The 27,565-nt window shown below is 38.9% G+C and overlaps 1 protein-coding gene across 1 annotated transcript; it reads right to left on the reverse strand.

The window, feature by feature from the left end:
• Positions 1-1,799: 1,799 nt before the first annotated feature.
• LOC127633924 (coiled-coil domain-containing protein 6-like) lies at positions 1,800-26,809 on the reverse strand. The gene is made up of 9 exons (XM_052113300.1): positions 26,572-26,809; positions 24,756-24,905; positions 18,711-18,839; positions 18,526-18,629; positions 18,239-18,399; positions 16,080-16,236; positions 9,661-9,761; positions 7,072-7,193; positions 1,800-3,647 (listed from the first exon to the last, which is right to left on the reverse strand). The coding sequence occupies exons 1-9, from the start codon at positions 26,797-26,799 to the stop codon at positions 3,468-3,470; spliced, it is 1,332 nt and encodes a 443-aa protein (XP_051969260.1). The 5' UTR covers positions 26,800-26,809; the 3' UTR covers positions 1,800-3,467.
• Positions 26,810-27,565: the final 756 nt, after the last annotated feature.

Raw genomic sequence — 27,565 nt, forward strand, 5'->3', positions numbered from 1 at the left:
CCTCCAATGGGTTCGGTTCCACTGGGTAATCCCCCATGGACCACTCATTCCCCAGCACGCTCGTTTGCTCCCGTCCAGTTTTGGGATGAGACAGGCAGCTCGCCTCAGTGCCAGCCTTTCAGAGCTAGTGAGATGGAGATTTCGATCGCTGCATCGGAGAGCACCTTCATGCCGGAGCGTTGCATTCTTTGATGCCATGTCACGTTAAAAAGAACTTAAACTGTTAAAAATGCATCTTGAGACAGTCAGAAGACACACTGGAACCAACATTTTAAGAAAATAACTTAAAAATCAGTCACAGACCAGAAACATTATGTATAATTTTTTTTATTTCCATAATTATTGTGAAACCTCTAGTGGGTGTACATTTTTGCTGACATATAACTTTTAAAAGCTGAACATTTAAAAATATTCAGCCAATTGGGAGGAATATTCCTTAATATATTTCTAACAGCAGAAGACCAAGTTCTTGTCTACAAGGGAGAAAACACCTAGTTCAACACTTTGACTGTGGGAACAAGTAATCACAAGGCCAAACATGCCAGAACTATTTCCCACAAAACAGCTAAAATTGATTTCTTGCAGGTTACAATGACACATTTACTTTGTAACTGGGCAAAAGCAGAGATTGAACTTGATGTGTAACAGTACAACATTTCAGGTCAACTACAAAAACCATTTACATTAAAGTAATTTAGTAGATGCTTTTATCCAGTATTACTTGTAAGTGCTTTAGCTTCACATACTAAAGAAATTGGCCTGCAATCAGCTGAAAGTTTCATTTGCTTTTTCTTCCATTAATTTGAGATTTTAAGTTCTTTAATAACGATTACATAATGCATGGTCATCTTACTTTACAATGACGCAATGAACCGGATTGAAACAGCCCGGAATAACTATCTGATGTGACAAATAAATCAGAGAAATTGACAATTTTAAGGTTTTAATTATCTGATGTTGGGATACAAAGCAAGACAATTCTTACATTTAGCAATACCACAGTGAGTTAAGGCTCAAAGGTGTTCCATATGATAATGATAGCAGTAAAATGAGCAAAGATTACATTCATCTGTCAACGGTCTATAAAAAAAGGAATACAGAAAAAAGGACATGCTCTGGAAAAGCTGAAATCTGCTGGCACATATAATGGTAAAACATAGTGCTTTTTCGTTATTCTTTTTTTCCCTATACAATGAAATGAGTATTTTCAGTAACAAAAGCAAAGGTAAACCAAAAGGAAAAACATTCCTGGTTCTCAAATTGTACTCTCCAAAATACTGTACATTGTAAAGAAACAAAAAGTCAGTTAAGCCATTCCACACACAACCTGTAGTAAATATGACAACCCCTGCTGTCACAGTGCACTACTCAACAAACACAGCTACGTTGAAGGATGGGGTTGTTACAAATAGAAAGGGCAAGATGTACCCATACAGCATCTATCTGGTCACAGCTAACACATCCCAAACAAACTGTGCTCCAACTACAATGGACATGCATGGGAACCTTACACTTATATATCATTGGTTTACTTTGATCTTCAGTAATTCTGCAATAAATTATAATTGTCATAATATATAGTAAGTGCTTGCTTGTGTTCTCTTGTTAGGCACGTTAAGCTGCATCAACTCAGGCATTTATTTGGTCATTTGAAGCAAATCTGCAATGGTTGAAAACTACATTCAGTGACAGGTCTAAAATGAAATCACATATATGCATTAGTGCCAAAGTTTCAAATACTTCAAAAAGCGTACAAAGTTTATTTACACATGCTCCAACTAACTTTACTCAATTTAGTATATTCTGGAATAAAAAAAACCCCAAAAGAAAATCAATCACAGTGGTACCAAACACTGTTTAGCTGAACATATGAAATGAAGACAGATCCTCTGCACACACACACACACACACACACACACACACACACGGGTCTCTTTCTAATCTACATGGTTTCATTTCCTATCTAAAGTGTCTTGCTGTAAAAAATCTTAGGACCCAGGAGGAGGATCGAAGTTCATATGCAGCAGCCACAAAAGACAAAGTCATCTTACTTAAAAGTGAGCAGATGTTCTCATACACCCAAGTCACCTGAATCTTACAATACTCGTCAAGAAACGTCCTGTTAAAAAAATAAATAAAAATTATATTTTACTTGAAGAAAATCTTCCCCCAATGCTCCAAACGTACTATCATGTGGATTGTTTAATTTAAAAAAATGTAAATTGCTACAGGTATACATTATGGTAGTATTTCTTCTATTGATTTGATATATATATATATATATATATATATATATATATATATATATATATATATGCAAAGTCATGCCAATGCCCAGATATTTCTATATGAGCATAATTAATATATTTTGCGGTCTTGCTTTCCGAATATAATTTATGTGGCAAGGTAAATGCATAACAACAGTATGAAATACATATTGCTGTATCAGCAGGCTGTCTGATTTGAAAGTTTCCTTTCTCACTTTTGGAGACACTTGCTAATCTATTATTTAAATGTGAATGCCGGAGTGGCATCAGGCAAATGGCTGCCAATGCCAGAGTTTCCTGTCATCTATGAAAGACCATTAGCTGCTTTGAACATAATCCTATCTGGAACACTGATGTCCTACTAGTCCGCTCTGGTTGACATTTTTAAACTGTCCATTTTTATGGAAAATATATGATTACAGTCATTTTACTTTGCTTTTTCTCAAAATAATCTTTTGTCCATATATGACCAAGCAATTTCAAAGAGATCGCTTTGGATGTAGATTGTATGCTTGACTGATGTCAATGCTGTAAGTACTTGCTGAAATCTTAAAGGGACAGTTTACTCATAAAATTACAATTCTGTCATTATTTACTCGCTTCATGTTATTCAAGACCTGTATGATTCTTTCTTTCTCTCTCTCTCTCTGTGTGGAGCACAATAGGAGATCTTAGAATGTAAGGGACTGACAGCCTCCGTAACCTTTCACTTTCATTGTATTTGAAAACATCAGCATTCTTCAAAACATCCCATTTTGTGTTCCAGGGAAGTTAGTTAAGGGTCATTTAGGCTGTATGCATTCTTCTGCTAAAACAAGCTGCACACAAATGGAACAGAATGCAGGTGTCAAGACAAGTTCTTATAACTGGTTATGGTGTCTTAAATATGGCACTCCTGCACGACACACTGAAAAACAAAAAAAGTCCAAGAAATCGGTCTAGACTCTAGAGCATGTTTACATTGTCATAAGGTTTGGGATGACATGAGTGTGAGTAAATGATGACAGAATGCTCCTTTATGGGTGAACCAGCCCTTTAATTCTCTTTCTCATGTCAAAAATGTGCTACATCCTTAGGGTAATGTTCATTTCCTTGTCCCTCAGAAGCAACCCTCTGAACTATGCATGCCTTCATTCCAAGCAAGGGGGGTTGGTTTAGTAAAGCAGCTCTGGTTTGAATCCTCTCTGATGGCTCATTGATCTATGACTGCGAGGAATGCTGCAGCTGTTGTTGTTGTGACAGAGCTGCTTGGGATGACACTGGATGCACCAGAGGTGGAAGAGGTGGTGGCGGCTGCACGCCAGCCTGCATATTGGGGGAAGGTGGGGGTGTAGGACGCTTGAATTTGTCCGGACTATTGCTTCTTCTTGGGGAGGGTCTCTGTGGGAGAAAAAGGGGACATATAAATCTATAGACTGTTATAAGATGGCACACATCTGGTGTTTCAAACAGATGAAGATTGATACTGACTATGTTTACATGCATCATTTTCTGATTAAGGTTCATATTCGGGTTACGCCTTATTCTGAGGGTGTTTTCACACTTGATGTCATTGCTTGGACCGTACCAGAGTCTCCTCCACCTTGCCCCCCGCTGGTCTCTGTTCGCATCATATTATTTGGGTCCGAACCGCCATTTGGTATGATTGCGTTCAGATCAGCAGCGAACTGTACTGGAGTTCACATGAACCATAACACAGACGACCTTTTCAAGTGGACTCGGGTGCGGTTCGCGGGTGCGCAGCCAAGTTCAGAAAACAACGTTCACATCCTCCAATTCCTAACGTTATTCGAACCTGGGTGTGCACCAAAAGAGCTGGTGTGAAAGCACCCTGAAAAAGACTTTATGAGCTTCACAACTATTGAAATATACCGGTGTACAAGTTATAGAAATATTCTGAATAAAACAAAACATGCCTGTTCTTTTCCCATTGTTCTCTAATGAAAATACTGGAGATTCTCACTCTTGCGATTCTTGAATTTTTGCACTCTTGAATTTAAAAATTGGACATTCTTGTTTATGTCCTTGATAAAACACAAGCAGTTGTTTTATTAAAGCTCATTTAGACTTCTTGAAACTTGAAGAGTTCCCTCGATAGCTTGACTTTCCACAACGGTCCGACTCTACGATCACCTAGAATTACCTTTGTATTGACATGCACAAATATAAATGAACATTCAGTAATGGTATTCCAAAAGGTGTTAACATGATCCAAAATTCTGCTGTTAACAAGCATGAGCCAGCTTTAAGGCTGCACAATTTATCTTATTTTCACCCAACCACGGTTTCTGCCTCAAACAGTTAATTAACTAACCCTCTAAGGGGGTTGGCAGCAAGCTATCAAATTATCAGCCAGGTAAATGTACAAATTGTTCTTTATTTTTATTATAAGCTGTGTCTGAGAATTATAGACCGAATCATAAGTCCTTTTGAAGTCCATTAAGTCTACTTTTGCCATCACTGACCCTTGACACTCCTTCAGAAATTCACTTTTCACTTTGGAGCATGCTCAGAAATAAGTAGTTGCAGAAGTTTATGAATATTGTATGTCTTGTATGTGAAACGCTGATCTGCAGTGTATTGTACATACGGTGTCTCAGAGCAGTTCTGTGCTCGATACACACTAATTCCATCTTGTGCTCCGTTTATGTATTATACACAGAACAGATGTGCTCCAAGTTCAGTTTGTGCATTTGCTCACAATATCTAAAATGCTCTAGACTTACTTTTAATAATGCACATTTGCGTTCATTCCAAATATATTTGGCCATTAAAAGTGTCTCAACAAAATTGCATGACATTTTTTTGGACCGTGGAGGAGATGAGAGCATTGAATCCTGTTTGGAAGGAGCACAAATTTGTTGTCAACTTAAACTTAAACTAAACACAGAAACAACACACAGTGTTCTTTCAGTGTTCCGCCAAGATAAAGGCTTGAGACCCTATAGCAATGGCACGTGCTAAATTATTACAGAAATATAATACTACTGTATATTGCAATTTAATCCAATATAAATGTATTATTTATAAAATATAATACAATATTTTATAATTATTATAATTTACAGAGGACTCAAGTGTGAACACCCTACTGAGTAACTCTTTCTATTGGCAGTAACGCATGGAAAAAACATGACATGATTTTGGTCAAAAGGAATCCGTTGCTGAAAGTTGCCATTTTGGGGTTAATTTTTTTTTCATATTAGAGCAAAGCATTAACAGGGTTCCCACTCTTTTCAAGCCACAATTTTCCAGGACCTTTTATGGACCCAACAAGTGAAATATTTAAGCACAAATACGTGTCCATTTAAATCAAGCTTTTATTTTCCCGGTTCTGTGTGCTTTTGACAGAAGTTTTTTCTGACTTTATGTGAACGAAAAGACGTTCTCATTGGAAATAGGTACATTAAAAAAATATCACTGTCCTGGTTACAAAAGCAAAGATTTTGGGGAATAATAGCCATTTTCTATACTTTTGAGGCATAAGCAATTAGGAAATAACACTTACTACCCAAGAACAAAAATTGTGTTACATAGTGTAATAGTGACCCCTTCTGGAGATGCCACTAGGTGGCAAGAAATGAAAGTCATGAGTGAAATCTGCCAAGAGACTTTATAGTATTTAAGCATTATAAGAACAAAGCAGATTTATCATTTCCATTCAGTTTGTGAATGGCCGAGCATGACTTTTCATCCAAAAACAACAAGAAATGTCTAATAATAACATCAATAACGTCATTACCTTCTCCTTTATTAAAATAGTCAGATCGTTGCCATGTTTTTGTGCTTGTAACAGAAACCTTGCTAGCAACATGTCAAATAGATATATTAATATTTTCCAGGACAAATCATTATTTGTCCAGGACATTTAGGTATTTTTCAAAATTTTCATGACTGGAAAACTGCATTGCAAAATTCCAGGTTTTCCAGAATGTGTGGGAACCCTGATTAACTAATGATAGCCTGGGTATCTCAGTGGTAAAAGACGCTGGCTACCACCCCTGGAATTCACCAATTCATTAGTTCAAATCCCAGGGCATGCCGAGTGACTCCAGCCAGGTCTCCTAAGCAACCAAATTGGCCCTGTTGCTAGGGAGGGTAGAGTCAAATGGGGTAACCTCCCTGTGGTCGCTATAACGTGGTTCTTTCTCAGTGGGGCACGTGGTGAGTTGTGCATTGATGCCACGGTGGATAGCGTGAAGCTTCCACACGCGCTATGTCTCAGTGGCAAAGCGCTCAAGCCATGTGATAAGAATCGCGGATTGACGTCTCAGATGCGGAGGCATCCCGCTACCCGGATTGAGTCACTACGTGACCACGAGACTTAAAAAAAAAAAAAAAAAAAAAGCACATTGGTAATTGGGCATGCCATATTGGGAGAAAAAGGAAAAAGATTAAGTGCATACATAGTGGCCCACTGGGTTAAATTAATTTGCGAGTATTACACATTATTGGATAGACTGATATATTGGCCAAGCCAATGAATTGGCAATTTTAAGATATTAGGCATCTGCAAATAACAAACCAACCGCAAACGTCTTGTGCCAAAATATCAAAAACATTACCTTATGGATAAAAATAAAAACATAATAACAATAAAAATAAACATTTCAGGTGAATTCTGTAAAAGTTATGTGTAAATATGTGCAAATCTCAAATGCTTCTATAATATTGCATTATGTATTACATACAGGACGTGTTTCTGTATCATATCGGCCATTGGCCACCCTTGTTTCAAGATGGAAAAACCCATATCAGTAATTGTAACGGAAGGTCATTATGAGGCAGATCAAGGGGAACTCACTGCGATGCCATGTGAAGCTCCTACATGGACGTGGAGGCCGGGCGTGTTGTAGTAAGACATGCCCGCTCGGGTCAGTGTGGTGGGAGGGGTGAAGCCCACTGTGTGACTGGCATATGACAACCCTGCAGAAGCACACACCACATTCATAGAGGCTTTAGCAAATGTACTTATTGAATTAGAACAACAGTGACTAGCGTAATTCTTTAAGTTAAACATATAACATTTATAACGTTCATATAAAAACATATATGAACGACCTAATGTGACAATATTAAAAAAAGTACGTTGAAATACATTTCACTTTTATTTCCATATTTAGAGAGTATTTTCACTTTTATTTCCATATTTAGCATTAATTTAACAGAGATTATTCATTCCCTATTTAATTTGCTCTACTCAAGTATATTTGACAAATTCTAAATACATGTCCACACCCATCTGTGGCTACATTTGAAGTCAGTAGACTCGCATTCAATTTTTTTTATTTTCTCCCATTCTCTCCCCAATTAGGCATGCCCAAAAACCCAATAAGCTCTAGGTCCTCCTGGTGGCATAGTGACTCACTTTAATTAAGAGAGTACGAATCTCAGTTGCCTCCACGTCTGAAACAGTCAATCTGCACATCTTATCATGTGGCTTGTTGAGCACGTTACCGCGGAGACGTAGCACGTGTGGAGGCTCACACTATTCTCTGCGGCATCCACGCACAACTCGCCATCCACCCCACCGAGAACCAAATTATAGAGACCAAGAGGAGGTTAACCCAATGTGACTCTACTCACCCTAGCAACCGGGACAATTGGTTGCTTAAGAAGCCTGACTGGAGTCACTCAGCACACCCTGGATTTGAACTTGCAACTCCAAGTGTGTTAGTCAGCGTCTTTACTTGCTGAGCTACCCAGGCCCCGCATTTCATTTTGATAACCACAAGAAATCACGGAGGCCTTCAAACTTCCCTATTGAGCACTCATCGCTATGCCTGAAGAAGAAAAAACACCTCGATCATTACCATAAGGACACAGAAATTTAGAAATAAATAGATGTGGATATGAATGAATACATACTTCAATGTGGACATTCTTAAAATAGTGAAATCCTTCTCTGTCTCTTTCATCTTCACTAGCACTGATACTAGAACTTGGCAGTACAACTGCAGATGTAGTTAAACTTTATAAGACAAATTGCTTGCTATGTGCCTCATTTGTAAGTCGCTTTGGGTAAAAGTGTCTGCTAAATGACAATGTAAATGTAATAAACAAATGGTAATAAATACATGTATAAATTAATCTTGAATTTCTTTGCACATATATCTATTTTTAATATTGTCACATTAGATCCTCCATAAAAGTATGGGTAGAGATACATACAAGTTTTGTTGTAATATGTGGAATTTTACATGAATTACATCATAAAATGTTTTTGTTTGTTTAGAAATTGTATTTAATATATAGTTAGGATCAGTTATTGGATTGTGTTTATGCCTCTAAAAGAATCTGTGTAAACACCTTTTACAAGAATTGAAAGCGTTCGGACCAATCAGATCTTGGCAAATGCTGCCATGTACCATTTCTCTGACAAGCACTCGTTTCTTCCAGCACGAGCCTACAGGAATAATGCGCGTTTGAACTGTTTTAAGCCGAATATTTAATGTGACATTTAAAGAACCAGAATAATTTAAATGAATCACAAACATGAACAGAAAAACCAAAGGTGAAAAGTGAATATCCAACGCATTGTTCTCTAATTTAAGCTGTTTGATATGATTCCTATTGTATTTCAATACTTTAGTGCTCAGCTGTAGTGTCAAAGATTTGATCTTGCTAAAAGTTTATAAAAATAATCAAACTGCCCTAAAAAAATTCTCACATTACTGTTCTTGGAATTTGCCACATTACTAAAGAATATGTGTATGGCTATTAGTGAGAGCCAAAAAGGAAGTATTGGACCTCATATGGTGTCTTTAAAAAATGAATCTGCGTATCAAATTATCTGGGCTAAAATTTTTGTGAGCTGCCTCGCTGTCTATCGTCTACATAGGCAGCTACCTTTTAAGGCAGCATCCTAACTGAACTGGAACCTAATTTCTTGTGCTAAATGATTTGATATGAAACACTCAATTGGCAGCAAACCTGTTAATGGTTACACATGTGTTTTACACTTACAGTACTCCTTATGCAAACACACAGTTGATGCCAACAGAGTCTGATGTTAGCGTATTGCCAAGTTAAAAGTTTGATTTACTAAACAATGTCTAAAAAAGTAGAAGATGAGAAACTATAGTGCTTTTCACACAATGCTTATCCATGGGTTAAGAATTGACTTACGTGCTGATGTTTTGACCCATGGATAAGCAGATATTAAAACAGTGTGCTTGAGCTGTGCTCGTCCAATCAATAATATTTACCTCATAAATATGCAAATCAGATTTTAATCCAGGGTTTACATAAATACAGTGTGAAATCTTGGAACCTGAACACCCAGGATTAATTACTAACCCAGGGTGAAGTATAAACAGTGTGAAAAATGCCAATGTGTTTGTGTCCAGATTGTTGGAGAGCTGCTGAGGTAATGCACTGAATGAGTGTGTACCTGGTGAGATGGGTCTGCTGGAGCTCGGTGATGGGCTGTAGGGAATAGGGCTGGATACGGTACGAGGACGCAGGCCTTGAGCAGACATCTCATTAAAATACCTGCACAACAACAGGTGAGTTAAACATAGGACATTCAGAATCAACACAGCACACTGTATACACAGACCTTTGTACAGAAATAACCACAAACGTCTGCTGGGATACTGGAGCTAAATGGCTGAGAACGATCTGATACGTTTAGGACCTGTGAATGAGCAACAACTTTTCTCAGACTTTAAACTTTTGATTGTGTCGTCCAATCTGACTGTACACAAAAACAATAATAGACCAATGTACTCTACTGTAAATCTCTTGATTGATGGGGTTGTTTTTATGTAAAATTTTGAATTCGGCGTGAATGCCCTGCCACATGCGCATGTGGCAGGGCATCCATCACCAACTACAGGACAACATTAGTTGCCTGTGACAAAGATGCCTCCCTTCCAGATGCGCTGAACGACTTCTACGCTCGGTTTGAAGTGCAGAACGACGTGATGGCGAGGAAGTCCACCCCTCCTCCCAACGACCAGGTGCTCTGTCTTACCACGGCAGATGTGAGGAAAACTCTACGTAGAGTCAACCCACGGAAGGCTGCTGGACCAGACAACATTCCTGGCAGAGTGCTCAGAGGATGTGCAGACCAGCTAGCAGATGTTCTTACCGACATCTTCAACATCTCTCTGAGCAGCGCCGTTGTTCCAACGTGCTTCAAGGCCACCACCATCATCCCCATGCCAAAGAAGTCTTCAGTGTCCTGCCTCAACGACTACCGTCCCGTCGCACTTACACCCATCATCATGAAGTGCTTCGAGAGGCTCGTCATGAGGCAGATTAAGACCCAGCTGCCCCCTCACTAGACCCACTGCAGTTTGCGTATCGTTCAAACCGTTCAACGGACGATGCCATCACCACAACCCTCCATCTGGCCCTCACCCACCTAGACAATAAGGACTCATACGTTCGAATGCTGTTCATAGATTTCAGCTCAGCATTCAACACAATCATTCCCCAGCACCTGATTGGAAAGCTGAACCTGCTGGGCCTGGACACCTCCCTCTGCAACTGGATCCTGGACTTCCTGACTGGGAGACCTCAGTCAGTCTGGATCGGGAACAGCATCTCCACCACCACCACACTGAGCACTGGGGCCCCCAGGCTGTGCTCAGTCCACTGCTGTTCACTCTGCTGACTCACGACTGTGCAGCAATGCACAGCTCGAATCACATCATCAAGTTCGCCGATGACACGACCGTGGTGGGTCTCATCAGCAAGAACAACGAGTCAGCATACAGAGAGGAGGTGCAGCGGCTGACGAACTGGTGTAGAGCCAACAACCTGTCCCTGAATGTCGACAAAACAAAAGAGATGGTTGTTGACTTTAGGAAAGCACAAGGTGAACACACTCCGCTGAACATCGACGGCTCCTCTGTGGAGATCGTCAAGAGCACCAAATTTCTTGGTGTTCACCTGGCGGAGAACCTCACCTGGTCCCTCAACACCAGCTCTATCACCAAGAAAGCCCAGCAGCGTCTCTACTTTCTTCGAAGGCTGAGGAAAGCACATCTCCCAACCCCCATCCTCACTACATTCTATAGAGGGACTATTGAGAGCATCCTGAGCAGCTGCATCACTGCCTGGTTTGGGACTTGCACTGTTTCGGACCGCAAAGCCCTGCAGAGGATAGTGAGGACAGCTGAGAAGATCATTGGGGTCTCTCTTCCCTCCATCAAAGACATTTACAAAAAACACTGTATCCATAAAGCAACCAGCATTGTGGACGACCCCACACACCCCTCACACAAACTCTTTACCCTCCTCCCGTCTGGCAACAGGTACCGAAGCATTCGGGCCCTCACGGCCAGACTGTGTAACAGCTTCTTCCCCAAGCCATCAGACTTCTCAATACTCAGAGACTGGTTTGACACACACACGTGTCCTGAGTTGCACTTTAATAACTGTCACTTTATAACTGTCTGCTACCTCAATAACTGCTATGTGCATAGAACATTATCTCATAGTATGTTATGTTTACATTTTTAGAAACTGTCATCTTTTTGCACTACTGAGTACTGGTCGGCGCTGCACTGTCTATTGTCCTGTTCATTGTCAGTAATTTGTTGTACTGTCCTGTACTTTTTGCACATGTTTGCACGTGCACTTTATATAGGTATATATGGGTAGTTTATATAGGTATTTTATTTCGTTGTGTAGTCTCATGTGGTCCTATGTTGGTCCTTTGTTGTTTTTATGTAGCACCATGGTCCTGGAGGAACGTTGTCTCGTTTTGCTGTGTACTGTACTAACTGTATATGGTTGAAACGACAATAAAAACCACTTGACCACTTGACTTGACTTGAATTCGTAAATTAGTTGAGCTCACTAATCAACTGGTGAGTTTGAAGGGGTGGATTTTCGAATATCCTTTAATCAACTCTTCGATAACCATTTGATTCTATGTTGGTCCAATCATTATTAATTGAATGAGAGAGAGAGATTTTAATTGTGATTTTTTCATATTAGGTGACTATGTGCATTGGTATGCCTTGTAATCTCTTTGCCTTGCTCTGTCTTAATTTTCTGCAAATGGTGAAAAAAAACAGCATTCCACCAAAGTTAGGGAGACGACCTCCAGTCCTGGGAAATAGATAACGCCTATTCAGTGTTTGGATTGTTTATGGTGTCCTGTAACCTGTGACATCTGCACATAAGTTCTGTAAAACCAATGATGGGAACTTGATTAATGTTATGGCTAATGAAGTATTGTTTGCACCAAGGTGGAAATGCACCATATTTGTAAAGTTATAAATGGACAATCAGTATTGTGATGATTTTACCTTGGGTTTGATCTGTGATCAATCATACATTTTCCAGATAAAATGGAAAATTAAGTCCAACCAAGGCAGAACGAAGCAAAAGTTGTTAACAGACATCTAATAAAATTGAAGTTTTCTTCAATTTTCCGTCACAGTCTAATTTGCCCCGCCACGGTATCGAAATGAACCGAAAACATTTTTACACTTCTCATCTTAAAGTCTCTAGTCTCATAAATAAAATAAAAGATAAAAGGTTGAGTTTTGCGCTCTCTCTCGTGCACCAGTCAGTTCAGTCAACTCCTCCCCGCTGCTGTAAACTCACGCGGCACTCACACACGCACTAGAGTATTCCTGGATCCGTCTAACATTATTTGGTTGAGGGGGATGACACATTTTTGAGTTAAGTAACGTTTAACAGCCCTCTACATTGCGAGTAAATCACTCACATATGACAGTAAATTGAGAGTCCCTTTTACTAAATAAAAAGCAGTTGATTAAGTAGCTGGATTCAACCTCATCTTTTCCTGCATGATGTCTCATATGCACAGGAAAAAACACTTGTGTTTCATTCAGTTGAACTCAGAGCATCTCAGGGACCTGCACCACATTCGTCACAAGAGCAGCTCTCTTCTCAAACGCTCTGATGTGCACGCCGTCTACAGAGACCTGCGCCAAACTCCCGCAAAAATATAAAAAAGGTATAAACTTATTCATTTTGTGAACGCAAAGCACTCCAGTTTCATTTAACAGCCATGTAATGTCAAATATCCGTGGTCATTGTGGGTTTATTAACGCAGAGTTAACAACAGGCAGTGAGACAGAGGAGATACCCTGCTCTATTTCTGTGAAAATGATAACATCCAAGAAACAGAATATCGAAGTCTTCCTTCATGAAAAATAAGGGCTTATGAGTTCATCAGAGAGCCTTAAAATAATGTGTGAAAGTGAAGAACTTAAGGCAGAAATATTTTACTATTGCATAAAATAATACAATAAAATGCAATACAATATAATGTAATATAATATAATGTAATATAATAGCTATACTGGTTGGCTGGGTAAAAATAGAAGCAAAAGAAAAATAAGGTTAATGTAAATTAAAGTTAGCATTACTAGGTTAATTGGCATAATCTTAGACTGCTTATGGCTTCACTAGCTAGCCATCGTTAGCAGTCCGAGGTAACGTTAAAAGATTAAAAGCTGAAACTGACATTACTAGCTTGTACCCTGATTTTTAGAATGGTTAGAGCACAAAAATGTTAAAGCAACAGTATGTAGTATTTATTCATTGAAAAAAATAAAGTTTTTTATATAAATATGGCCCAAGTTAAATGAGGCCCTGTGCGAAATTAGTTAGAACCACAGACTAAGTGAAAGACAGGCCTTGGCTCTGTTTGTGAACAGCTGTCAAGTAACCCTGGCTAGGGGTGAAGAGCATCATGTATATAGGGAAGAATTGGGGGTGCCGTTTCTCATAATACAATTTATTTCAAAGTTGCCTACTGCAGCTTTAATAGCACAAAACTGTTTACAAGACCACAACACTAGCCTCTTAATTTTGCTCTCAAAGTGCACCAGATGGAAGTATATACCTTTAAAATGTACAAAAAAAAAATTATTTAGGGGGAGCATGCCCTAGACCCCCCTAGAGTGTCGGAGGTCCACCCACCATAGTCTTGCAAAATCCTGTGGGAAATACTGTTGACATCATGGGAAAATCAAAAGAAATCAGCCAAAAAAATGTTTTGACCTCCACAAGTCTGGTTCATCCTTGGGAGCAATTTCCAAATGCCTGAAGGTACCACGTTCATCTGTACAAACAATAGTACGCAAGTATAAACACCATCATACCGCTCAGGAAGGAGACGCATTCGGTCTCCTAGAGATGAACGTAGTTTGTTGTGAAAATTGTGAATCAATCCAAGAACAACAGCAAAGGACCTTGTGAAGTTGCAGGAGGAAACGGGTAGACAAGTATCTATATCCACAGTAAAACGAAGGGAAGGAGGGGTTGGTGCACTTAACAAAATAGATGGGATCATGAGGACGGACAATTATGTGGATATATTGAAGCAACATCTCAGGATATCAGCCATGAATTTAAAGCTTGGTCGCAAATGGGTCTTCCAAATGGACAATGACCCCAAGCATACCTCCAAAGTTGTAAGAAAAATGGCTTAAGGACAACAAGGTCAAGGTATTGGAGTGGCCATCAGAAAGCCCTGACCTCAATCCAATAGAAGATTTGTGGGACAGAACTGAAAAAGCATGTGCAATCAAGGAGGCCAACAAACCTGACACAGTTACACCAGTTCTCTCTGGAAGAATGGGCCAAAATTCAAGCAACTTATTGTGAGAAGCGTGTGAAGGAAGGCTACCCAAAACTTTGACCCAAGTTAAACAATTAAAAGGCAATGCTACCAAATACTAACAAATTGTATGTAAAATTCTGACCTTCAATTAAAAGTGAAACAATCGGTCATTAAACAATTGTTGGAAATATGATTTGTATCAAGCACAAAGTAGATGTTCTAAACAACTTGCCAAAACTACAGTTTGCTAATATGAAATAAGTGTAGTGTTTTTTTTTTTACTGATTTCAGCCTAAGCGTATGTAAACTTCATCTTATTGTTTTGCAATCATGATAGTTTAGCTCCCAGCTAGATGCAGGCCCAGTTCTGCGGGGTTGCAAATGTTAGAGCACCCTCAATTGAATATGTAAGCTTAATAATACTGTATATTGGCAAAGCATATTTCCCTGAATCCTGGTAAAACACACAAAATAATCTCTGCATCAAAACTAATCAACATGTATGATCTTGTAGATCAGTGTGTACTAACTTGCAGGTGCAATATTTTGCTTTAATGCTTCTATTGTACAATTGAGCATTTGATTGTTAAAGATTTCAACACTTGCATAGAAAATATAATATCGGAATTATCTCACTTGATCAACTGCTTGTTGCTTTTGATTTCTGCTCCAGGATAAAGTGGCATAAAACTGCTGGTCAGTTTCCAAAAGCAAAAACCACACCTTAACGATTAATGAAATATGAAAGTCTTCTGACATCGCTTGCTGCATTCATGCGCAGAGAAAAAAAGCTATAAATGATTGTACATTAGAAAAAGAAAACCGTTTCTTAAACGAAGGCAGTCTAATTTATGAATTAAATAATTTATAACTGTTTTCAGTTTAAACTGAAAAGCACGAATTTGCTTGTATGCGAGTTTCTGCATCAACACACATATGTTATCACTTAGAGGCATGTTTGACGACTTGTTTAAAGTAAATAAAGGGGCAGTTGCTCAGGCCACTGTAGCCACCCCCTGTGTACGTGCCTGGAAAGAAGTACACTACCGAGAAATTTCATGTCGGAGCGTGATTTGTGTGGAGCGTTCGCTTGGGACATGAGCGGTTGAGAATGGAGCGGGTTATTGAGAGTCACACCGCTCCGCTCATACGCTCTGAACCCTAGTCTGGTAAAATGAAATTATGACATAACAGCAGTAGGTGTTACATGTGATGAAGGTAGCATGTGCCATTCAGCTTTGTGTGTAGTGTACCTCTCGTCATCCATCTCCAGGCTGGACTCGCTCTCAGACAGCTGCCGGCACAGGGCCTCTCTGCGCTCCACCTCCCTCTGGAGTTTCCTCTGCAGCCTGATGTTCTCCTCACGCATATGCCGCTCTTCTTCTATGTATTGAGCCCTCTTTTCTGTATCTGTACAAACACTCTTCTTAATGAGCACAGTTATCTTTATGGCAAAGTCATTTGGTAACAGTACATTGGCACATATATGGTCATTAGCCACCCCATTAAGCACAGCATGACTAGATGAATGTGAAAAACACAAGACACATGAGAGTCTTTCTTGAACAACAGACTGCAATACATATCACCAAGACACTGTAGAACTAAATATCACCATTTTTGTTTTTTAGAAATAAGAAAAAAAAATTGGGAGAATGTTTGGATGAAGTTAATGGATTTTAAACGCACACTTATAACAGTGCAATTATTTCAGTCATTAAATCTGAGAAGTTGTTTGAACATGCTTCCTTGTGTGAATTAATATTATTGTGCAGTCTGCAAGTTTAAGAGTTTACCCACTGACACATTTTACCCCAACTCTGTGTCCAACTGCTCCCGAATAGCAATTAATTTCTTCCCACTAGCTACATTTTAGATTGAGTTTCCTCAATTGTCCCAGATGTCATAAAGCTGTTAACCTACATATGTATATAACCAGCTATAACCAGTGACATAAAGGGCTCTTTGTTGTAGGCAGTCATTAAGCAATTTAAATCAATTAAAACCCAGATAGCTGCCTCTCATATTTACATGAAAATGCGGTAATAAGGCCTCTAGTCTGCACTAGAGCAGTCTTCGCAAAATAACAAATGAACCACAACAAGACAAATGGGACAGCCTACTGTCGTGTGGTTTTTATGGGCACTTGCAAAACAGGGCACAAGACCACATGTCCACATCAAGCATGCCATTTGGGACATAGCCTTCCTGACATTTCATCTGAGCGATGAAGTCATTGTGTTGTGTGTACATATGGCCCTCTAGTGCCCATGGAAACAAAAATATCAAATTAAATGGCTACAACCAGAGAAACTGTTTTGATGCCTGGTTTGTACACGGTGCATAATTGTACAGTGGACCTGCACCAATTTTCGATGAGAAAAGAATGTATAATGGGGCTCGACTTCCTCCAATGGGAACTGATTGCATTGTGTCAATGGAATGGAGTCAGACCTGAATTTGAGTTTGCAAAGGATTATGGGAGGACTACTCCCATCCTGAAACAACCACTGTTTTTCTTAAGAGGATCTCTATGTATCCCAATTGTAACTTTTTCAAATCTATCATTATTTGCTATAATTGTCTTAACAGTTATAGGATTAATGTTAAAGGCATTAAATTACAGTGAGATTTGCACGATTTTAGAATTACCTAAACAAAGCTATTTGTCAGTTGGTTACATTAGAGAATTGATATCCTCTGAAAAGGAAAATGGTTTGACGTGGATCAAGTTATTACAATTTCATGGACGATTTTGAATATATTTATTTCCTTTGGAAAAACATGTACTGATGAATCAAGCACAATAGGAATGGAAATGTGTTATGAGAACATATAGACCATTTAAAGGTTGTAAACAATAACAAAGGAATTGGAACACTACCGACTCATAAGCATTTCTGGTATCATTACTGGATCCTTTAAAGGAGGCTCAGAGTTGACATATTTTCTCAAACAACATCAAAAGTTTACCGGAAGTGACTTATCAACAACACGTCTGGATACGGAGCGCATCTACGTGAGAGAGGCGATACTGTTAGCACTGCACATATACAGCTTGCGTCATTGCAGCGGTTCATGTGTTCATTTGCGGTGGCTTTTACTGAGATATAACCACTTGAATTTCCATTAGTTCCAGGCATCCAGAGATCATCCAGCCACCAAACAACATTGTCAACATTTTAATAATGGCATTTTACGACAATCATGTTAAAGTCACTATGAATGAAGAGACTCCCGCTGCTGTTTTGAAAGATTTTGACATCTAGCAGGAAATGTTCAAGGGACAAAGACATCGCAAATCACTTCCATAAACCGACGAATAGTCTTTGAAATGGACTATAGGATCAATATTGATCTTCAGTTGACTTTCAAAATCAAAGAACTAATCAAGTGTAACACAGCCACTTACGATGTAGCTCTGCAGTGCGCAGGTTCTTCTTCAGTTTCTCCACCTCACTCTTGAGGAATTGGATGTGTCGCATCATGTTCTCAGGAGACTCTATCTCCATAGAGATGTTCCTGGGGGATGGAGGGGCAGAGACAGGCTGGTCAAGCTTTTCTTGTAGAATCCTGCAAGGGAGAAACAAAACAGATCCGTAAAGATCTTCCATCATCATTTTATATTTAAAGAAACGTACACAGTGTTTATAATTTGGAGTTACTCGAAGTAGCTATTGAGAACAAAACAGTACTGGCCTTTTTTCTGCCTCCAGTTTGTCCATGCGCTTCCATAGACGATTCACTAGAGCTTCTTGTTCTTGCTCTAAAGTGTTTTCCAAGTCAATCTTTTCACGACTTAGCTAAAGGACCACAATTGTTCAAGTATAAGCAAAGAACAGAATCTGTTGAATGAAACTTATTTAATAAGAGTTGACAGTTACCTGTTCTAAGGTGAGCTGTTTGGAGATTGTGTCATTCTCCAGTTTCTTGATCTTCTTCATCAGTTTGTTCACTTGAAACTCCTGCTCCTGTTCTAAGTGCTGCTCCAGTTCGACTTTCTCGTGTTGTAACTGGATAGGGCGGGAGGGAAAATCCACTTACAAAATGGTAAACCCCTGAAACTGGCATATGCCAGAGCAAAGCTCCTTATGGTTTGTAAACTATCTTGAATGGCCACTCCATATTTTAAATGTACATGTGATATACTCTGTGTTTTCAAATACCTGACGAAGGTGGTATGACTGAAACGTTGTATTAATGAAATTGTTATTTTGCAAGCAGCAGCAGGGTGCAGTTTTTATTTCTTGAATTTTTTTAGGCACCACTTATTCCAAAAAATATTCTGTAGAAAATATGTATCGCCAACTAAACATTGTGATATGAAGTCACTAATTACACCTATTTCCACTGTCGGCCAAAAGTTTGGAATAATGTACAGATTTTGCTGTTTCAGAATGAAATTGGTACTTTGCCAAAGTGGAATTAAACTGAGCACAAAGTATAGTCAGGACATTACTGATGTAAAAAAACAGCACCATCACTATTTCAAAAATTTAATTTTTTATCAAATCTAGACAGAACCCATTTCCAGCAGCCATCACTCCAACACCTTATCCTTGAGTAATCATGCCAAATATCTAATTTGGTACTAGAAAATCACTCGTCATTATATCAAACACAGCTGAAAGTTATTTGGTTTGTTAAATGAAGCTTAACATTGTATTTATGTTTGTGTTGCCACAGTGTGCAATAGACTGGCATCTCTTAAGATCAATATTAGGTCAGAAATGGCAAAAAAGCAGCAGCTTTCTCTAGAAACTCATTAGTCAATCATTGTTTATCATACAATGATTTCATACGAATTCATACAAAGGTGTATACTACAATCTTCAAAAACAAAGGACAGCTGGCTCTAAAAAAGGAAGTGGAAGGCCCAGCTGTAAAACTAAACAAGAGGAGAAGTACATCAGTGTCTCTAGCTGCCTCAGCTGACAGCTACATTGAAATCTACCCACTCAACACCAGTTTCATGTACAACAGTAAAGAGAAGACTCAGGGGTGCAGGCCTAATGGGAAGAATTGCAAAGAAAAAGCCCCTTTTGAAACAGAAAAATAAAAAGAACAGGTTAGAGAGGGAAAAGAAACAGACATTGGACCACAGATAATTGGAAAAGTGTGTTAAGGATCTTAACTCCATTGAGCTTTTGTGGGATCATTTAGACTGTAAGGTGTGTGAGAAGTGCCCGACAAGACAGCCACATCTATGGCAAGTGCTACAGGAAGCGTGTGGTAAAATGTCACCTGAGTATCTGGACAAACTGACAGCTAGAATGCGAAGAATCTGCAAAGATGTCATTGCTGCACGAGGAGGATTTTTTGATGAGAACTCTTAAGTAGTTTAAGGTTCTGAAAAAAAAAAATTCTAATTGTAATAGTAATTTTTCACGTTATTAATGTCCTGACTATACATTGTGATCAGTTAAATGCCACTTTGGTGAATAAAAGTACCAATTTCTTTCCATAAGAGCAAAATCTGTACATTATTCCATACTTTTGGACGCCAGTGTAAGTCCGAAAAGCCTTAAATACACATTAGCAATAATTAATGATTTCAACACTAATTTGTGAATCTTTCTGATTGTTTAAAAAAAATCCCAACAAGTTCATAAAAGGTGAACAAAACAGACATTCATACCCTAAACCAACACCATTTTGTGTAATTTCTATGACCCTTTAATCTCATGTGTCAGCATGGGAGTCCAAAAACAGCACTTTATCAGGTAAGCTCCAGAGCAAGCTATCAAGTTGGAATAGGTTTTAAAATGTAGGTGGGTCTGTAATACAAGCGTTAAAATGCATAATTTTTTTGAAATTATGTGTTAGAGTAAAAGTGTTTTGATATCATACCATAGCAGTGTGTGAGCAATCGTGCAAATAATATGTACACTATATGTCACAATCTGCAGTTGTTGCAGTGCCTCTAGTGTTAATTTCACCAGGAAACTGCAGCAAACCTTAGAACATGGCACGTAAAATTCAGTTTGCAAAAATGTAGTTATAGTAACGTTCATTTGGTTAGACTAGGTCTCGAAAACAACTTCTAAATGTGTAGCGATCTCCGATCCATCAGAAGTAATTTTCTTAAAAACCCATCATGCGTCTGTAATGGATATCATCACATGGAATAATTTGGTGAACCTTTGTCAGTCAACACCATTAACCGATGCAAGTTAACTCTTTACTATGCAAAGCAGAAGCCATACATCAACACTGTCCAGAAGCACCACCGACTTCTCTGGGCAAAGTCTCATCTGAAATGGAAAGTAGAACAGTGAAAGTATTTTGTGGTTCTACAAGTCAAGAAAAAACAACAGTTGTGTTTTGTGTGCCAAAGTGAAAAGGGGCCATCCAAGCAGTTATCGGCATCAGGACCAAAAGCCAGTGTTCGTCATGGTGTGGGGGTGTGTCAGTGCCCATGGCATGAGTAACAGAGTAACTTGCACAACTGTGAGGCAGCATCAATGCAGAAAGATATGTAAAAATTTTGGAGCAACAAATACTGCCATCCAGACGCAGTCTTTTCCAGGGACATGTACAGTACAACACCAAACCTCATACTGCTGGGATTAAAAGTGCATAGCTGATGAAGCAGAGTGCGAGTCCTGACCTGTCTCCAATTGAGAATGTGTGGCACATTATGAAGTGCAAAATACAGCAATAAATGCCCCGTACAATTGCGCAGCTGAAGACCTGCATAATGGATAAAATGGATAGTGAGGAAAATTCTGCTTACTAAACTTAACAAACTTGTGTCTTCAGTGCCTAAACGCTTGATAAGTGTTATAAGAAGAAATGGTGATGTAAAACAGTGGTAAACACTGGACTGTCCTGACTTTTTTGGAGCGTGTTGCAATCATCTGAATTCAAATGAATGTACATAAAAAATATTACAAATTAGTGTGTTTTGGCAGTGTTTTCAATATAGCACAAGGTAAATATAATTTACAAATCCCTCCTTTTCATTTTTAAATGGCATTTTGCATACTGTCCCAACTTTTTTGGAAATGGGGTTGTGGATTATATAATGCTGAATAATAAAACTGCAGCAATGCTCTTATCCACCATTAAAAGCTGCTGCTCTGAAGAACTTGGAAGTGCAGTTGCCTGCGGTTTTGAAGTCACTGTAATTTCATCTATAAGAACTAGTTCATGATTCCCAATCCTAGCAGTGGAGAATATTTGTTGAGTGTAACTGCTCACTACATTATTTCTAACAAAAAGCAACCTTTGAGTCAACATTTTCCCATCTGCGATGATATACCGTGCAATTGCAGGTGCCCTGTGATTTCACTACAGCTCCCCCTCTCACACACACTACCTCTCTTTTACTGCATCTTATTTTGTTCCTCAAGATGTTGAGGACAGACAGAAAACCACAGACACCATAAGCCACAAGTTCCATAGAACTGCACTGCTAGAACAGTTCCCTAAAAGACAATGAATCACTGCTTGAAAGTCAAGAGCATGGTGGAACTGGAACAGGCTTTTTGAGAAAACTTTGTCCTGGGTTGGATGGCTCAGTCAGGGTTATGTGCCAAAACGATGAGGTGGTATCCAACAACTGGCAAGTGGATTTGATGGTGTGCCAAATCCCTGTGTGTATGTTTTAATGATTCCAGAGAGATTGGTCACATTACAAATTCTTCAAGGAATTCTTCGTGACAGCAAATGCTCAATTGTGAGTGTTGACAACTTGTGGCCCCACTAATTAGTGCAAGAATTATAGGCGCACTTGCATTTTTTGTTTTAAGAGTATGCAAGATGTAAAAAGAAAAGAAAAAAGAATGGGCCTCAGGCCTTGAGCACTCTACGCTTGTATGAAGATTGGAAACCATTAGCACGGTTTGCTAACCATACTCAGGACCAAGAACCGTGCTGATGGAACGACTGTAGTGAAGTAGCATCTCACAATTGGACACTTGCTCAGTCAGTCCTTTCTGATCCTGATGTCTCAGCACCACAGTGGAAAAAGCAAACATAACAATTTCAACGAGCTCGGATCGGTTGGTACGGCGTGCTTTCGTAACAAGAACTGGTGGAAAAGTGCCAAATGTCAGTAGCCATCCCTACCTGCGTACAATGGGGCGCAACAGGGCCCGCCCACTTTTTCAGCTGTTTGGGTTCAAGAAGTATTTTTTCCATTCATTTTTTGCATGGGCTTTTCATAAAGTCCTCCATAAAAGAGTTGTAAGCCATGAACCAAACCAACCAACTCCAAGGTGAATCACAACATTATATATTTTGTTTTGAGGCAAAACATATTTGAAAATTTGACAAAAATACAAAAAGGTACAAGATGTTTACTTACAGTCTTTCATGAGAGCATGGACTACAATTCCATGAAGCTATGCGAATGATGTAATTAAATAAAAAACAATGGGGATATATAAAACTATTGATTTTAGTTTGCTGTATTGCTTGGCGATATGGCCAAAATTGTTATCATGATAATCTTTTTGATATTGTTCGATATTGATATTTATCACGATATACATTTACACATTGCACTTTCTTTTTTTATTTAAATGTTGATGGAAGAAAAGAAGAAAACATTTATTCAAAACAGTCAAAATAGTCTCTATAAAACTGCATAGGGGGTCTACAGACAGCCAAAGCAGTGCTTTTACAAATTCTACCAACTTTTAGAGTTTATCAATTGAAAATGAATGTTAAAAGATCATCTGTTTGTTCTGAAGCATAGTGACAGCAGTCCAGTATTTGTTGGACTATTTTTACATTAAAATGAAATATGTTTCTTTAGATTCAGATATCCAAGTATGGGGCATAGCATCCCGAGGGAAAATACAGAAAATATTTTTTTGAATGTAAAAATGTAAAAAACATTTGTATATTTTCATTAAAGTGAGAGACTAGTCTACCAACTTGTAATTTTAGTCTTTCCTTATCCATTCTAATAATTATATATAGATATCCATCTAATTAATTTTCACAAAATTAGAACAGAAATCGATTTGTTTATTTGATTTGTTTATTATTAAAGGCTTGTATCATACTGATTAATAAAGATACATTTAGAAGGAAAAAACGTTTTGGTCTAAAAGGGGCTTTGAAACCACGTTAACTCATGCGGCGCTTCATGTCTACACACATGCAGGGAAAAGAGGCAACGCGTGCAGAGCGGGACAGGGCAGATATGATGCATGTTTGTTGCTAGAGAACAATATTCAAGATTACAGCGCAGAAAGATCAGAGCTGTTGTCCACATCACTGTTGTTCTGTCACGCTCTTCACTAGAGACGATGAGAGGGCGCAACCGTTGTCATAATGTCTTGTGGTGCGGATGGAATCAATCCGGTGTCTGAAGTAACCTAATTGTTAGCAAGGCAGCTAGCATTAGCAAGTTCGTCCAGTCTGACCCTACGTTACCACTGGCGCGTTGTGAGCGAAGCTGAGAGCGTTTTCAATTCATTCCTATGAAAGCCGAGCGTCATGCCCGCAAGGTGGATCGTAGGATTGGCAGCGGTGCGGAGCGAGCTCTCTCCTAGTGCTGTGAACCCACCTTTGAGCGGATTTCATCCGCCCCAGTGGAATGCAGCCAGAGAAAGCCAAACTGCTTGTGTTTTAGCGACAAGCAGTAAATATCATATGTCGTGATATATCGATATTGTTTTATCACCCAGCCCTAGTTTGCTGTTTATGAGTTTATTGTAAAATATTCTGATATGTACAAATGTTAATGTAGTAGGGTAAAGGGAGTCTGAACTTGGTTGCGTCATTGAAGTGGGCGGTAGCTACTCAGGTTGTTTTGTGGGCTATGTTAGCTGTGGTTAAAGTTTTATAAGTTCTGTTGAAAATCTATTTGTTTATGGAAAAAAATTTAATGGACTTTTACTTCTGGAACCAGAGTGTTGCACTCTATAGAGAACAAATTTTAGACCCATATAAAAAGACGGCGGAGTACTTACTTGCATAAGTTTTCGTGAGAGTTCATTGGTAAGGAATTCCTCTTCGTTCTCATAGTTGACTGCTAGTGTTTCTTTCTCTTTCTGCAGGGCCTGAATCTTCTTGAACAAGGTGTTACTGATGAACTCCTCTTCTTGTTCTGCCCTTGCTTGCTAAAAAACAAAAAAGAAAACAAGTTAGGCCAAGCACACATTACAAGACAGATTCCTTTCACATTGCACAAATTTAAAGAGTCACAGATTCTTGTTTTCTGATGTAACTTGTGTTGGTGCGCATTTTACACAATTAATCACAGACAATATGTGCGGCATTTACAAGATCGGATTCGTCAAAACCAGTAAAGATTCAGGATTACCCTTTGATGGCCAACTCTTTGACTTATTACACGCATATAAGAAAGGCTATGTTCAGGCTGTCAGTCCAAATCCGATTTTTATGCATCTGATCAGAATCCGATCTTCATGACTGACTGTCCGCACTGTGAAACGCAACTGATCAGATACAATTTGTGTGTCCCATGGCAATCTTCATTTTCTAGCACATCTGCACTGGAGGGGAATGGAACAACGCTTATAGCTTATAACATGGCAACGTGTTGTTGCGGTGCTGGACTAAGCCTTACGAGGCAGCAGCAGAGATGGAGAAATCATCGGATTTCAAGTGATTTTTTGCCGTTCAGACTTGCCAAATGATCGGATTGGATTCCAATCAGATATACACAAGTTGCCTCTCAGACTAATTAATGCAGAGGGGAAAATCTAAAAGGATACAGTTTGTTTTGTGATGCAAACACAACGATCTAATGAGATGCAGGCCTGAGGCTGATGTATTTCACATAAAAGTCTATAAAAACTGGGCAAAGAACCATTATCTGTTTCATATAGTGAAGGAGGATAAATCTAAGGTTTACTGTTTGGTTTCAATTAAGGTTATACAGACAAACCAAGTTTATGCTATTTTTTGACACCAGTCAAACCTGCATGCATGACTTATAGTACAAGGAAGTTTAAGTATACATCCTTGCTTTCTAAATATGAAGTGCGGTCATCTGCAAGACCATAAGCCAGAGAGAATGGGAACTGCAAAATGATATAGGACACCACATGCACTCTGAATAAACTACATGCAATTATTCAATCTGCAATGAATTCCATATTTTGGACAACCCATTAAACAGCTATTAAAAGACAAATGTGCTCACAGCAACATCATAATTAACCACAGCTACATGACCTCATCATTTAAACAAGACAATATTACGCATGTTATTATTATGGGATAGCAACTGGTTTTATTGGTTGTAATTTGCTCTGTCGCATGCTAAAATGTTTGGCATGAATTGAATCCTTTATACTACTTCTGTCAACTAAGTAACGTTAAATAAGAAGTTCTTATAAACGAAATATCACGGTTATTTCTCTCAAAATTCTGTTGTTTCGCCCAAAGTATTTCTCTCAAAATTATGTTGATACGCCCAAAGTAAAAAAAAAACGAAGCTTACTACAGTGTTGGTAGCTTGTGCTAATTTGAATATTTTACGAAAACCTTTCTAGACACAACAAAACAGTGGATTTAACATATTCACTAAAAGGGGACTAATACGTATTTTACACGTATAGTAAATCAAATGGAAAATAGCGGACAGTAAAGAGCTGTCATTAGCGCATTAGCACTCAACGAGCTAAATGAGTCTAGTGATCCATAACATAGTGAACTACACCTGAAATTACCACTATTTCATTTTATTACTGTTTAGTCCCATGCACCTACGTACATGTAAGTATTTACTAATGAAACAGTCGCGAGTGGACGACTCACCATGGTGACACTGGCTTTGCGCAAGTCTCTGTTCTCCTCCTGCAGCGCTTTACATTTCAGTTTAAACGTCTCGAGCTCGATCTTTAAGACTTTGTTCTCCTGCTGTAGAGAGGCCAGGCGGTTCGTCAACTCCTCTAGACGGAAGGGAGAGATGAGGATTGGGGAGGATGAGGAGCACTGAGGGGTGGCTCCGTCCGTGTCGCTCTCACTCGCACTATCCGCCATCATTAAGCATCAGTGTGTAATTAGTCAGACGACAATATTGATTGAGTACAGAAGCAGCTACAGCGACCCCTGCTGACCCGATTCATTTAGCGAATCGTTTCGTTCAAACAAAACGGTTCGTCCTGGAAATAGGCGGGGCTTAGTGGACGTACTACGAATGGTGAGTTTCTCTAATGTTTAATTTGAAATATTAAATGTGTGTCTTCAGTTAAATGGCAATTTAATATTTTCTAGGACTTTTATTACTCTGGTGAAATTCTTGTTCGGAGCTTCAAACCGCAGTTGAGACTGAACGTGGTCGAGGATGTCATGTGCTCGCTGTTACTTTTCACAGCGCTAGTCCAGATCGACCAATCATAACCGTTTGTGATTACTGTTAAAGGATTAAAGCAATTTTGGGTAGATTTCTACTTGTATGTCAGTTAAAATGGTTTTGTTTGATAGATTTGTAATATTATAATTCTTTTGTGCAAAAAATGTCCTGAGGGTTGAATGCTGCCATCAGAAGTGCCACATGTGTACAAGGTACTGTAGAAGGCACCTTTATGTATTACAGCAAATTGTTACTTTATTTCTTGTGTTTAACTTGCTAAATCCACTCAGGTAACATTCCCCTGAAATGTGAATCCGTCAAAAAACATGAAAATAGGGAATATTATATGTGCTTGTGTTTTTCTTTGGTCAGCGCTGGATTATCGATCAGGTCTCAGGATCTCAGACTGCCAGGGGCCTCCAAATCTGAGCACCAGGGGCCAGTTACACCAGCTAT

This window comes from Xyrauchen texanus, chromosome 40, assembly GCF_025860055.1.
Source record: "Xyrauchen texanus isolate HMW12.3.18 chromosome 40, RBS_HiC_50CHRs, whole genome shotgun sequence".
Classification (NCBI taxonomy): domain Eukaryota; kingdom Metazoa; phylum Chordata; class Actinopteri; order Cypriniformes; family Catostomidae; genus Xyrauchen; species Xyrauchen texanus.

Coding starts and splice junctions, on each gene's coding strand:
- LOC127633924 (XM_052113300.1), bottom strand. CDS start 26,799: ATGATGGCGGATAGTGCGAGTGAGAGCGACACGGACGGAGCCACCCCT. Junction 24,906..26,571: donor GCAAAGCCAGTGTCACCATG/GTGAGTCGTCCA, acceptor TTTGTTTTTTAG/CAAGCAAGGGCAGAACAAGA. Junction 18,630..18,710: donor AACAGCTCACCTTAGAACAG/GTAACTGTCAAC, acceptor GTGGTCCTTTAG/CTAAGTCGTGAAAAGATTGA.